At 39.0% G+C, this 15263-nt stretch overlaps 1 protein-coding gene across 1 annotated transcript in view; it reads right to left on the bottom strand.

Annotated features, from left to right (window-relative positions):
* The window catches only part of LRRC1 (leucine rich repeat containing 1), a 120598-nt gene that overhangs the window by 67047 nt on the left and 38288 nt on the right, over positions 1 to 15263 (bottom strand). The window contains exon 2 of the mRNA XM_016198040.2: positions 6430 to 6547. Within this exon, the coding sequence (XP_016053526.2) occupies positions 6430 to 6547 (118 nt within the window). The remainder of the gene's footprint in view (positions 1 to 6429; positions 6548 to 15263) is intronic.

The raw sequence follows: 15263 nt of genomic DNA, 5'->3' as shown, positions 1-15263 counted from the left end.
GAATCGCCTAATTAAAAAGCAAGCAAAAACTGTCATCCTGCATGTTGGGGTTTTGCTTTATTTCAGGAGAAGCCACTCTAGTTATTTTTGCTTCTCTAACTTAGCCTATTCCATGCAAATCCGCCACTGTTTTGGAAAATTCAGCATCTAACACACAGCATAGCATGTAAAGACTGGGTGAATGAATGAAGTAGGGAGGGAGGAAGGGGGAAGATAAGGAGCTACTTAAAATAGACAAAGCATTTAGAGAACCTGGGACTAACTGAAGAGCTTGTTGACCTAAAAAATATATTCAGAGGTGTTGTTCTCAAACTCAGAGGTTACCATCTCTATTACAAAACTGCTAATTAAAAAAAAAAAAAGGCAGGAGAGAAAGTTATATAAACCTACAACTTATTCAGCAGAGTCACAACTTTTCTGATAAAAGTAACCATATTAACAAAATAAAAAGTAAGAAGAGTTTACTTATTTTTTTGAAACTGCTACCTGAGGCAGATTTTCAGTAACATTTTCAGTGTCCTGGTGTATTTACCTAAGTTGGCATTAAATAATGTCTGGTTGTTTTTAAAAACAAATCCACTCTAAAAAGTGAAACTATTCATCTGAAGATAAAGCAAAGTAATATACTACTAATCTGAAAGCGTTCCAAAAACATTTTGAGTAAAGGCATTGTTGTAAGAATTTCCCTTCAGATTTAACAATTTGTTACATTACATTGTGATGGAGTTTCAGGTTTATTTGCTAAAATATCATTGATGCTCCTTTACGTAGTCCAAAAATGGTGGGGAGGGATCTATTTGTAAAGTTTATCCCATTATTTTCAGTGTTTAAAAAGGTTTCTACACATCTTCATATTTAAACAATGCTCCCTGGAAAAACTGTAACTGGAATAAAACAGTGATTAGAAAATATCACAGAAGCTCACTCTCTTTCCACCTCCACTTTAAATAATATTATCAGTAATTAAAATGTAAGTAGAAGGCAATGTTTTTTTCTATATTAACCCCTCTTCCTGACAAAAGAGAAGGTAAAAGTTGAGAAAGGGCTTGTGACAGGCCAGTGGCAGTACTTGCAACGGCAAGAAAGCAGACTCTGGGCTGGAAACTGTCTAGCTTCTCCAGCCATAAGGCAGAGTGGCACTGTGGGGCTTTGCTTCACTGCATGTCTCCTGTAGTATTTTAACAATCACAAACTCACCCACCATAACATTAAGACCAGCCACGGGAGCAGTGTGCTAAACAGAGCACTGAACTTGGGCTTGAATTAGGCAGTAAGAGAGGAGAGAGCAATGGCTTGACTGTGGCAAGTATGAGGTCTGCATGGGTAAAACCTGGCTTCTGCCTCACTTGTGGCACGGGTATACGTAGTTATTAAAAAATAAAAAGCTAACTGTTCACAACTAAGTAGAAAGACTTCTACTTTACACTGGATTTGTTGCTTGCCGGAAACTACGTTTTTTTCAGGGCATACTCGGAAACACCAAGACAAAGTTATACAAGGTCATACTAGCAGGCTTCAAAACTGGCTTTAGATTTCATTAAACAACCCATAGCTGCAGACCAAAGACACTGCTCAGCATCTTGTGGGTGGACAGAAACCAGCTAACCCAGGCCTTTAATCAAAGCCTAGCCTCCAGACTCTGTGGGACGATGACCTTCCTGGCAGACAGGCTGTTCATTCTTGTCCCCGTGCTAGGGATGAGTTGTACTGAAACTACCTTTTAGTTGCTTGTTAATGCAGGTATGCAAAGTAATTAGCCAGGGTGTGCAGACTCTGGCCTGATTGCAACACTACTTGCACCGTAAGTGAAATAAACTCATGGCCTCAGTGGCATGACATGCCTCTCTACCAATCAGTGCTTCCGTGACTTCAGCCAGCCCTCTTCCACCTTCACCATTTTTGCCATACTGGTGGTACAGCAACGTGTACTCTGTATCATTTACCTCATTCTTTTAAACCGCCTTTTTAAATTTTGAGGGGATTTATTTTTAAAGGAAGCAAATTTCTTTAAATCACTAACATGAATAAGAGCTATCACCCCAAGACACAGAAGATAAATGTGACAATAAGTACAATATAGTGTTATTAAACTTTACAGAAGGCAACCAAAAGGAATAATTTTTCAAAGGGTAACTTTCTCGTGATGATTCTATATTAAAAACTGCAGTTCCGCAGTACCACTTAAAATCATCTCTAGCAGAACCAGTGGCGTATGACTTACACTTCTAGAAAAACTGAACTAAATGGATAATGACACCGTACCATGATGTAAGTCAAACTACAGCACAGACTATAAAATTCAAATTACTAAGCCTTCGGGCAGGATTCATTATGCACTGAGAAAGTCTGCCCTAGATCTTGGATAACAAGATAGTACTACGGGGGAATAACTCCTCTCACACACCCAGAATAAATTTCCTTAGACAGCTAAGAACCAGTGAGCAGAGAAAGACCAAGTTCAGGCTTTAAAGCACGCGCACGTCACCTCAGAAAACAGCTCCAGACCTTGATGCAAAGCCTGTATGCTTTTCCAGACATTTTAACAGCATATTCAGATGCCAATTTCATCTACTCCATCCTTCAATCTGTGTTCAGGGGGAACAGTTTATTTTATTACATATACATTTTAGCTATTTGCCTTAATAAAAAAAGAATCCACCGAGTTTGAACATGAGAAAGCAGGCACATTCCTCCCCTCTCCCTGGCTTGTAGAAGTAGGGCTATGTCCATAGAACAAGGCCCAGCACTGTTGGGTGGGGTCTGTCCAAAATCAGCGGGTGGTCAGTGGCAGAGCCCGGGCTCCCACCAGAGTCCTCTATGCAGAGCACATCTAGCCATTCTGGGGACAAAACCATACACACTGTGCTCATTCCAAGCCTCTCTACTTCCACCTCAGAAAAAGTCCCACAGCCTAAATATAACCCATAAGCACTGCCCTGTCCCAAAGCTCACTCTTCTCTTTTTTTTAACACAGCACACAATTCTCTTGACTTTGTGCCTGAAATATCTGAAAACAAAGCCACAAAAGTCAGGGTTTGGAGGTCCGGGCAGCTCTTCTTGGCCTATGAAATAAGCCTGTAGAAACTTCTCTCCTCATTTACAGATTTTTTTCTTGGAGAGAAACACAAAACCTGTCTTTTTTCCGCCACTTGAGCAAGGGAACATCAGGAAAGGTCTAATTTTGCTCTAGAATCAAAGCCAACGTGAGCTTAAGTCAACTTCAGCATATCACCCTTAACCAGGAATATCCTGAAGGCTGCCCACGTTCCCCATAGGAAGGTGCAGGGGTGCCAGGAGCTGAGTGAATTTGTGTTCATGACCACACAAAGCTGCTGGAGGAACCTCAGTAACGGACTTGTGGGAGATGCCATCTAAGAGCTTGCTACTCAGTGTGTTCAGGAAACAGCAGGTCGGCATCCTCTGGGAGAGCCTCAGCAATGCAGAATCTCAAGCCCACTCCAGACCTACTGCATCAGAATCAACATCCTACAGTAATTCACTGCATGATCAAGTTTGACAAGCTCTGACCCAATGGACTTGAGTGGTCTGATACCAGCATCCTGTCTTCCTCCTCCATGGTGAAGCAATGCTTACTTCCTCCATCAGGTCCTACCATGGCAATGGCCAGCCCTGGCTAGGGCCCTAGGAAGGAACTCAAAGGAACAACTTCTGATCACAGAGCCGGCAGCTCAGCCGGTGTAAGAGAAGACTAGAGGCTCATACAGGCCTCCAGGCCCGAGCCCCAAACCCTTACCAGTGCCTGCATCCACACAAAGTAGGAGTTCTCACACTGACTCTCAGTCTGCAGACTGTGACTTTTATTTACCTACTCAGTTACCTAGGAAATTCACATTAATGTGATTTTTATCTGTAAACAAATGAGAGGCAGTCCCATGAGATTTGCCTGACCTGGAAATAGCACAAGACCCATGCTCCTGTTGATGAGAATGAATGGTGACCTTGTTCTGCTCTGTCATCTCGGCAGTATTTTCACAGCCTGAAAGAAAGCCCTGATCCCTGCCATCTTCTGCCCTGCTGCCCACTGTCCCCTGCACCAGCCCCAACACACACACCTTCATGCTATGCAACCAGAGTAAGATTCTGTCAGCAGTGGAAAGGGGCAGTTAGCTCCCCCCAGCATTTCTAAAGGAGCCTGATAAAGGTCAAAGATCTGCAGGACCCCTCACAAAACCACCACGTGCAGAAGGAAAGGCTGAAACGGAGGACAGGGTGAAAAAGAGGAGGGTAGGCATCCAAGGAGAACAGTTGTGTCCTGACACTGACTTCAGTGAGAGCTTAGCTTCTTTCATCCACACACTGGGAGGTGTAAATGCACACAGAGGCAGGCAGTCCTTCTTTCTAGATACAAATGTTTGGGAAAAAGTAGCTGATGTGGGAACTGGTAAAAGTGTCGGCCGACAATGTCAACTTTCTACAGAGCATCCTGTCCCATTAGAGTTACTAATGCAACTGGGAACTTTCAAGCTCTGTGTATTCTCTCCTTTCAAATAATTAAAGCCAATACTTCTTTCTCAAGTATTTCTGGACCCCCTTGCTATTTTCCTTACTAATGCCAATTTCAAATTTGGTATTTTATTTCTTCGAATTATGTGATCTGAGTGATCATTTTACAGAGTCACTGCTTTCTTGCAAAATTAATCACCAGCCATTCTTTATAACTGAGATCACTGCTAAGGTGACAGAGCAGTTTGAGTTATGTAATCCTTAGTGTGAGTTATGTAGATTGCGTTATGTAGATAAGCATGATGATACAGGAGGCCTTAGAGGCAATTCTGGCCTCCGACACCTGCTCCACTGTAAGGGAAAGTGCTAATCAACTAAGTCTGTGCTGAAGGCTAGAGCCATGCTTTGCACTACTTGTCACCCCTGTGCCAGGAGAGCTAATATTCAGGAGATCCAGTGACCTGTGGCTCATTGTTTATGATTGACTTAAAAAGATGATCTGTTTGACAGATTCCTTACTGAAAAAATCTATCAAACAGATTTCTAAGCAGGAGGCACAGAAGCCAAAAAGCAGGTAGAGAAAAACCGTAACAAATGGGTTCTGGAGAGGCCAGTTCAGGAGAGCAGGTCAGTGGGGAGAGAAACGAAGCACTCACAGACAGAAGCAGACACACTCAGACAGAGGCAGGGAACCCTGGAGCTAATGTCAGATGCCAGCTCCCTGCCGATGCTCTTGGAATGTCAGCTCCACTTCCTCGTCACCATCAAATCCCCTTTCCCTGAGCAGATCTGGGTCCCCTGAACCAAATACATCACTGTAAAGCATGCCCCCCAAAATAAATAGTTTTTCACCTTTTCAAGTATTTCAAGATAAGAAATAATTCTCATGAAAAATAAAAGTAGATCCTAAGTCAAGAAACATATGGTTTGGCCAAAGACAGCCCAATTTCTGGGATGTAACAGATGACAGCAATTTAAAAGCTGTTAAAAGTGGAGGGTAAAATCATTTTTGTTTCATCGTGTTTTCAGTCATGTACTGATTATCACTGCTGCCTTATAACAATGACCATCCCCCCCCCCCCCGCAATAAAAGTACTGTAACTGGGCCTTGGAATTTCTGTGGAAGACAGGAGATTGAAAGATCCAGACCTGATGTTCATAGAGAATTTTATAGGAAAACAGAAGCAAAATAGGTATTTAATATGAGAGAAAGAAAAAGAATATCCTTTTTATAAATAATTCAGAGTATATCGGGGCCTATCCAGAGGAAATTATACCAGAGCCCTTGCAAGAACTGCATCCCATCACTTAAGACAGGACCACTGGGATCTGCCACTTTAACTTAAAGTAATTAATCAAATATGCAATAACAACCAGGGTTACCAACCCGCTCAGGGAGTGCTCTAAGGGCTATGAAACACAAGGTTAAGCCAGGGTACTCATTTAAATATACCACAAACTCCAGTGGGCAGGCCCACCAGTGGCCTAATTAGAAATAAATTAAACAGGCAGAAGATGCCTGACCAGCAAGCAGGTCTGTTCACTGCAGAAAGACAGATTCTCCCAGGAGCACCCCAGGCAACTGAGCCACAGGCAGAGAAGCCAGCCCCCCAGTGTTCCCTCACCTCAGCAGCCCCTAAGTACTGGACAAATGACCACACCACCAGCTCTCAATGTCACATTTGGGAAAATAGGGAGCCAGATTACACAATTTCTCAGACAACACTCTAACTCTTGAGAAAGTTATCATTTAAAAACTGTGTAATGAAAAGTTTTTGGTAAATACTTGTAAGTTGACTAAACTATTCAATAATGGCATTAACTTCATCTCAAAATTTATACATAGCTTTCCCATAACCATCAGGAAAAGGAACTCCAATAACATTTATCCAGTTATGTTTATTAAAAATCTCCCCCAGCATCAGAAAAGACAAATGGACAATTCAAGTGGAATCTTTTTCTTACCATTTCGGGACACATCGAGTTCCACCAGCTGCATGAAGTTTGCTATTTCTGGAGGGAGCCGCTGAATTTCATTATCACTAAGTCCAAGCTTTCGTAATTTGACTAGCTGGAAAAATTGCTGAAAAACAAAACAGTTTCACATAGGTCTCTCATACATTTGCAACGTAACTTTCTGTCCAAAATGAAATTTAAAACAATATGTCTTTTAAAAATTAATGAGAATTGCACCAATGTCAATTTCCTGATTATGATACTACATTATAGTCATATGACGATGTTACCACTGGGATAAACTGAGTACAAAAGAGGTCTCTGTTCCATTTTTGCAACTCCCTTATTAATCTATAATTATCTCAAAATTAAAAGTTTTGAAAAATGAGTAACTAACTCAATGAGAATAATAAGCACTGCTTCAAGCTATCTAGGAGGTGGTCACATTTTCTACTTATGAAAACTGATGTTAAGTCCACAATGTTAATAAACATATGCAAAATTAGAATAGAATATTTTAAAGACAGTTTTAAAAAGAATAACTGTGCATTAGAAAATATACAAATATCCCGCATATGTGATGTGGAGAGAAAAATGTTTTGAAGACTCTAAAGAAGAGCCTACACTGATACATCCATTAACCACGGCAGACTGAGAACATTCCTTTTTACCCACACTCCTTAAAAACTATACTAAAATGACACTAAATTTATACAGACATAAAAATATGGAATAAACTCATGAAGACAATAACGAGAGGGGACAAGAATACAAACTAGATATGCAACAAAATCCTTGAAGCTAGAAAACAAATTAACAAATGGTAATTAACAAAAGAGACAAAGCAAAGCTAAAATTTAAGCCTGTGGAATAGAAATAAGAAATTAGGACCAAATACCTCTGAAGGGAAAGCAAGTAGTTGGAAAAATATATATATATAAAGAATAGTTAGATCCCCATATTCTCTTCTCTACCCTGCATACCAAGGCAGGAGACTGGAAATTTCCCTTCTGGAAAAGTTGACTCTAAGCATAGCTGAGGGAAGGGCTGAGGCGCCCTACTAAAAACAGGGGGACTGAGTCAAAGCCTGCTCAGTGAAATCCCACCTGCTTTTCCCCACAGTCAGGCTCCCAGACATGAGGACAGACCTAAAGATGCAGATTATACTATGGAGATGCCCCATGTTACAAGTCCCACCCACGAACACAGTTTCCAATCATCTTTTTTTTTTCTCATTTAAAAAGAGCCACAGTTTGTGGAAGTACACACACCCCAGAAGAAACAAATATGATATAGGGAGCAGAAAAAACTTCACCAACAAAAAATATAATTAATACCCTCAGAGAAATAAAAGAATATGAAGCAACATAATGCCATAAAAAACAAGCTCCAAAGAAGTAATAAACTCTTAAAAATTAAAACTTATTGTAGCATCAATAAAAGACTCCAATAAAAGAAGTGAAAATTAAAGTTAACAATCTGTCAGAAGGCAGAATAAAACACTGAGATGGACAAATGGGAGAGAAAAAGCAGGAAAATCAGAGGGTCAGTCTACAAGATACTACACTCAACTAACAGACATCAAAAGAGAGAAAACAAAGGGGGCTGCAAAACATGCATTTCCAATTTGGAAGAGCCCACTATGTGGACAATGAAATGAATGAAAACAGGTATCAAGGAATATTTTAGAGTTTCCGTAACTCCAGAAAGAAGAAGATTCTCAGTTTCCAGAGACCAAGGGATGGGAGGTAGGGAAGTACTGGAAATCAGAATGGCACTAGACTTAACAGCAACCTTGCAAGTGAGAAGGCAATGGGGAAATGCCTTCAGAATTCCAAAAAACATTATTCCCAACCTAAAACTACATACCCAGCTAAACTATCAATCAAATGTGATGACAAAATAAAGACATTTTCAGATATGCATGGTCTCTAAAAGTAAATTTAAAGGTGTAGGACCTGAGGCCCAGAAATCAGACAATTAACAAAACAAACTGAGAGACAAAGAAAATGCCCAAGATAAAACAGTGAAAGGAATTCCAAGATGCTGGCCAAGCAAGTAGGCCCTAATGGCAACCAGTCCACAATGGAGAAAATACTGAAGACTCTCAGAGGAAAGTTTTAAACAACAAAAAAATAAGAACACATCTGGAGGATTATCTGATGTGTTTGGAAGTAGTGAGATGATTTGTATGGGAATAAATTAGGAATAGAGGAAACGAAGCAAGGAAAAAGAAGGGCGCTATTAACTTCCAAAAAAATGTAAAGTATAAGAAGATACAATCATAATATAAATATAAGATTTGGTTACGAGCAATACTTACAGTCATATTTTAATATCTACATATTGATAAAAACCAAAATTTATTTTATGGCGATACTGAAAGGATGGGAAAGAAACTCTTAAGTACTAAAGTCTCATCTTTGCCCAGCCGGCATGGCTCAGCAGTTGAACATCAACCTAGGATCCAGGAGATCAAGGTTCGATTCCTGGTGAGGGCACATGCCCGGGTTATGGGCTTGATCCCCAGCACAGACCATGCAGGAGGCAACCGATCAATGACTCTCTCTCATTATTGATGCTTCTCTCTCTCTCCCCCTCTCCCGTTCTCTTTCTCTAAAACCAATAAAAATATATTAAAAATAAAGTCTCATCTTCCATAGAAGGGCATCAACAGAAAACTATAAAGTGGAAAAAAATCTCAAACTATGAAAGTAAGCCATTTAGCAAGCGGAGGCAAATATCAGTAGAAACAGCCAAGAGATGAGGGTTCTCAAAGCCAGAAACTGCAGTGAAAAGGGGAGGGCAAGAGGCTACTGTTCTTGACTGTCACACCACATGGCTTATTGAATTTTTAAAACTATTTGCATCTATTACTTTGCTAAAAATAGAACTTGAATTTACAAAGGAAAAAGTCTCTACTAAGATAACAGGGTGCCACAAATGATAATTTTGAAGGATGCTAATATTTAATAAGTTATTTTTAATTTAATTTAATTTATTTATTTATTTGGTAAAAAGAATTGTATACTTATATGATTCAAAAAAGCACTGTCTTTTGTTTTTTGTTTTACTGTTTTATTTAATTTTAAAAATTTTTTAAATTACATTTTACATTCAAGATTATTTTGTATTAGTTTCAGGTGCACAACATAGTAGTTAGAAAATCATATACTTTACAAAGTGTTTCCCCTGATTTCCAGTACCCACCTGGCACCATACATAGTTACAATATTATTGACTGTATTTCCTATGCTGTACTTTACATCTCCATGACCATTTTGTAACTATCAATCTGTACTTCTCAATCCTTTCATCTTTTCCACCCAATCCCCAAAATTCCTCTCCTCTGGAAACTATCAGTCTGTTAAAAGCACTGTCTTTTGGAAAGCAATTGGGCAACCCATAGAACATAAGTTTTCCAGTCCACTGACATAATGATACTTCTGAACACTGCCCTTGTAATATAACTGAAAGTTTTTTAAAAATGGAAAACATACATGTCAAATATGGGAAATGACTAGCATATTAATAAATAATTTTATATTAAGCAAGCAACAAAAACAGTTACTATAAAGGCCACAGTGCTTGAAAAAGATTTACAATGCAAATATAATTTTGAAAGGAAACAAAGTTGCAGGTACACTATGTAAAACAGTATGTGTGCATGTTGACAGACAGGGAGAAAACATGGGGGTAAAAAGTTATGCTGGGTGATAAGGAAAATGCATAAACAACTGAAATTTTTATTTAAAAAGAAATATATTTTTAAATAAAGTAAACTATAAATCTCCGAAAATGAATGCTACCAATTAGCTGTATATTGTAATGAAGGTGCTCAACCAAAAGACTAATCTTTTGGATTTCTTTAATCATACAGTTGAGATTTAATTTCTTATGGAAAGGCACTGAAATGTCTTTATGCTGATTGTACTAAAGCATTAACTGACACAAAAGCCATTCAAAAGAGCCAGATATTTGAATAATTAAGCTTATGCCAATTTCAAAGAGTCTGACAGTTTCATAATGCATCAATGTGTTTACTCAAGCATGAAAAGCTCAGGTTGTTTTCCAGGAAAAGCATAATAGCAACAGCACAAAAACCATCACCAATGCCATACTTTCAAGGACCACTCAGAAATAATACAAGAAATCAAGTCAATAAGGTACTTAGATCTACAGTGAATCATAAATTAGTTTTATATCTGTGGAAACAACGGCCTACAAATCCCCACATCCAAGAGACATCGTAAGAGCAAGCACATTTAAGTTTTGTTCTGCGTGATAAAAGTATCCTCAAATACAGCTTGTCACAAACACAACTTCATTCTACTTGGGAAGCACATGCCAGATGTAAAAACAACCCTATCCGCAGGATCCCCCAACTGAAAACAATAATACCTCAATCCTTCCCTCGTTATCCTGATGGGATCTTAATTTAGTATCCAAAGGCTTTAAATTAACTTTTTTCTTGTAAGACTGACACAATGCCACTAAGACTTTATTAAATCCTCAAGTTTTCAACTTTCTCAGATTGGGGGAAAAACTCAACGAGCTCAAAGCCTCTGCTTTCTCTCTGAGATTAGCCGGGGCACATGAAGAGCGATTGGCGGAGCTGTCCTGGCAGGGCGCCCCGGCCCAGGGCGATCATGTGACAGAACACACAGACACCATTCTTCAACTATACCATGTCTGATTAGAGCACACTGGCCCCCGCAGAGCACATTTTGTACAATTATATGCAAAGAAACCCAAATTGCCTTGGCTTGGTAGGCTGCACTGCAGTCTTCTTATAGCCACCATTGTTTGTAGCAGATATAGAGTCTTTATCTTGGCTGAACAAAATGTTTCTTTTTCCCAATCTCCTTTTTTGACAAGATTCTTTTTCCTTTCCTTTTGACACAGTGTTAATACCTCCCTTCTTCTTAGAAAGGGACATAAGGAAATCTCAGTCCTGCAAGAGCTGTGTCCTTTGTTATTACTGTATGGCCCAGGATCAGTCAAATGTCCCCTCACTGCCCAAAAGTCTCCATAACGCAGAGAAAACATAAATCACTGTCGTAGATTCACCTAGAGAACAGTGTTAAGGGAGTTATTAAACTCCTGAAAAATGTTTGACTCCAAGCTATAAATAACACCTAATTTACTCACAGATTTCCCTTCTGGAGCCATCCTAACCCTTCAACTAAATGTTGACCCCTTTCTATCCTGTATAACTCTCATCACAGTCCTACTCCTGTCCCCAGTGACATGAACTGCCCTTTTTGTGTAACCTCCTTGGTAAAGATATGGTCAACCTATGGTTCTCATCTGGAGGTAAGATGAACACTTTTTCAGTATATATATCATTTGGTAATGTTCTTATACAAAGTGTCTGTGACCATTACCCAGAAATCCTATGTATATACATTTAAAAAATCCCTCACATATGTTATTCCAGAATATGTGCAAGAATGTGCCTGACAGAATTATTCATAATAGCCCAAAACTATAAATAACCCAAACTCCCATCAACAGATCTGACAGAGAAATATTCTTACAATGAAATTCTAAACAGCAATGAAAATGAGAGCTTACTATTAGTCATACTATGCAGGAATCTTAGAAACAACATTCGGCAAATGAAGCCAGACACAAAATAGAGACATTATTCCACTTACATAATGTTGGGGGGGAAAATTACCAAAACTAAACAATTTTTCTTAAATACCCACAGAGGATGTAAATATAAAGAAAAGCAGAGAAGTGATCACTATAAAATCAGGTTGGTGATGAGCACAAAACCTGGGTGTGAGGGAGAGGACCGAGGTCAGGAAGGGCATATAATGGGCTCTGGCAGTCCTGGCAATGCTCAACTTCTTAACCTGAGCAGCAGCTACAGGTGTCCATTTTATGATTTGTTATAAACTGTACACTTACACCTTATGCACTTTTTTTTAATATGTTTTTACTGATTTCAGAGAGAGGAAGGGAGAGAGAGAGAGAGAGATAGAAACATCAATGCTGAGAGAGTCGTCATTCATTGCAATGCTGCCTCCTGCACACCCCCTGTTGGGGATCGAGCCCACAGCCCAGGCATGTGCCCCCACCTGGAATCAAACCTCGATCTCCTGGATCACAGGTCAATGCTCAACCGCTGAGCCATCCCGGCTGGGCATGCACTTTTCTATATATGTATTTTACTTCACCATAAGAAAAGTTTTTAAAACTACTTAACTCATCAAGAAGGAAAATACCAGAGAATTTGCACCAAAGAGGTCAAATTCTTTAGCTCGGCGATTTTCAACAGGTATGCAGCAAGAGGCACAGGGGCGTGCTGCAAGAATTTGTAAAACATGCAATACCTGACTATTCAGTCAGGAGCACTGACATCTTTTCCTTTGACTGTCAAATTAAAAACGACAATAGCCAGCACAGCAACAGCCCATTCAATAGTGTAAATGAATCAAAATTATACCTATTTTTTTGGTCAACTGCCAGAAAATCTTTTTTGGTGTGGCACAGAATTTTAGTGATTACTTGATGTGTGCCATGAGATGAAAAAGACTGAAAATTGCTGTGTTAAGTCATCAGAGTTAATGACAATGAAAACAATGGCAATTGTATCTGGAGGAGGCGGCGAAGTAAAATGACCAGTTACTAAAACAACAATATCAGTAAGGATAATGCTATTGCCATTATGACATTACCGTTATGATACAACCATCAGCCTTTATTGAGGGATTCTCTATGCATGGCAGTGAAGTAAGGACTTTACATGGATCATATCTTTTAATCATCTCGACATTGCCACAGTGCTGACACCTACATGTATCCGCTAGCTTTTGATGTATAACAAACCATGCCAGACTTAGAGGCTTTATATATATATATATATATATATATATATATATATATATATATATTTTATATATATATTTTTTATATTTTTATATATCCCAAATTTATATATATATATATTTATATTTATATAAATATACATTTCCTCACATTTCTGTGGGTTGGCTAGGCAATTCTGCTACTGTTACCTGAGCTCACTCATGCAACTACATACAGATGGAAGGTCAGGGGGCTGAAAGATCAACCCCAACTTCACTCTTACGGTCTGGCCATTAGTACCAGCTGTCAGTGGAAGCGCCTCTGTTCGCCCCAAGGCCTCTTGCCCTCTCCCTTAGAGTGGCTTCCCTGGACAATGCTCTCTGAGGATCAGTCAAAGGGGCAAAGGAAGAGGCTGCAAGAGTTCTTAGGGCCTAGGCCTTGAAATCTGCATAATGTCATTTTCTGCCACGTTCAGGGAAGCGGAGAAACGGTCTCTACCGGTAGACGGAAGGAGCAGGAAAAAAATCATACTGAAAAGAGGCATGGGATTAAAAGAGAAATCTGGCAGATTAAGTAGCTGAACACAAAATTAAGTAGGAACCTCAAGTATGCCACAGAGAAACACACGCTAAAATCAGATAGATTATCTTAGGAAACTCTACAGTTGATCACAGAGTAATGACTTTTCTAAAGAAAATTTAAACAGAAAATACAGTAAAATACACCAAACAAACTTTGGCTAAGATATGATTTTTGATACATGAGAAGGTTATAGAGGGAAAAGCCCAAGAAATACTCACAAAATAGTGGTCAGATCAGCTGATCAACGCAGAGAATTCAAATAACATCTCACATCCAGAATTTGAATTTGAAAGGGTTTTAGCAAACACTCAAGTATAAAAACTGCTGGTGAAATAAGTGTTAATAAGACACTTTTTAAAATGTGTTTTGGTGAATAGGTGTGGAATGGGAATATCCTGGGTGAACTACTTCACTTCTCCAGTCCTCCATTTCTTTGCGTAAACAAACATTAAATGACCAAAGGGCTCTTTTTACTTATAAAAATTATAGAATTGCATTTCAAAATACCTTCACTATACCACTAAGAAAAATGAAAATTCTACCAGCACACAATATATTAAGCATGGGGTTAAAAGTGCTTTAAATTACAGAAAGCAGATTAGTGGTTGCCTAGGAAATAGGGAATGAATGCTAATGGGTATGGGGTTTCTTTTGGGTGATGAAAATGTTCTAAAATTGATCGTGGTAATGGCTGCACAACTCTTCTAATATACTAAAAACTACTGAATTGTGCACTTAAAATGGGTGAACTATATGGCATGTGAATTATCTCTCAAAGATGTGAAATTGTACATAGAATTGGTAGGCAACTAATGAAGAAGGAATCCTTTTTGGTAATAAAAGACTAAGCTAGGAATACCAAACACTTTCATTTATTTGAAACCCTATATACACCAATGAGGTAAAGTTTTTGTTTCTCCAGTTAACAGATGATAAAAACTGAGATTCGATTACATTTAGTGGTTTGCCCAGCACTGGTTCCAGTTAATAACGTTCTTTAAGGAAAACTCCAAAGCATGACCAGGTCGGGGGATCACAGAGTAAAACATTTTCGGGAAACTATCTGGCAAACAAAATACATTAGTGAAACTATATTTCAATAAGAGGAGTAAAACAAAGTCACGGGGAAGGAAGAAATTTAGGCTAGAAAAAGAATAACTGCTGAAATTGTGCCAATGCTGTATTCCACCTGGATTAATGAGTTGAGCGGGAAAGAAGAGCAAGCTAATGAAACCTGTATGTAACAGCACATATGAACTCTTGCTGCCAATTTGATCCAGGCAGAGCGCGCACACATGAAAGGAAAGAAACCAACACAGATAAGGAAATGAATCAACTTCTGGAGAATCATGAGCATGGAGGCCTAACTCCAGATAAAGCCTTAAGAAAGGGGAAGGCTGACACAGACAGAGAAAGCAGCAGACAGAAATTTGATACAAGTT

The sequence above is a fragment of the Miniopterus natalensis genome, chromosome 5 (genome assembly GCF_054644295.1).
Source record: "Miniopterus natalensis isolate mMinNat1 chromosome 5, mMinNat1.hap1, whole genome shotgun sequence".
Lineage (NCBI taxonomy): Eukaryota > Metazoa > Chordata > Mammalia > Chiroptera > Miniopteridae > Miniopterus > Miniopterus natalensis.
This window is presented reverse-complemented; position numbering and strand designations above follow the sequence as displayed.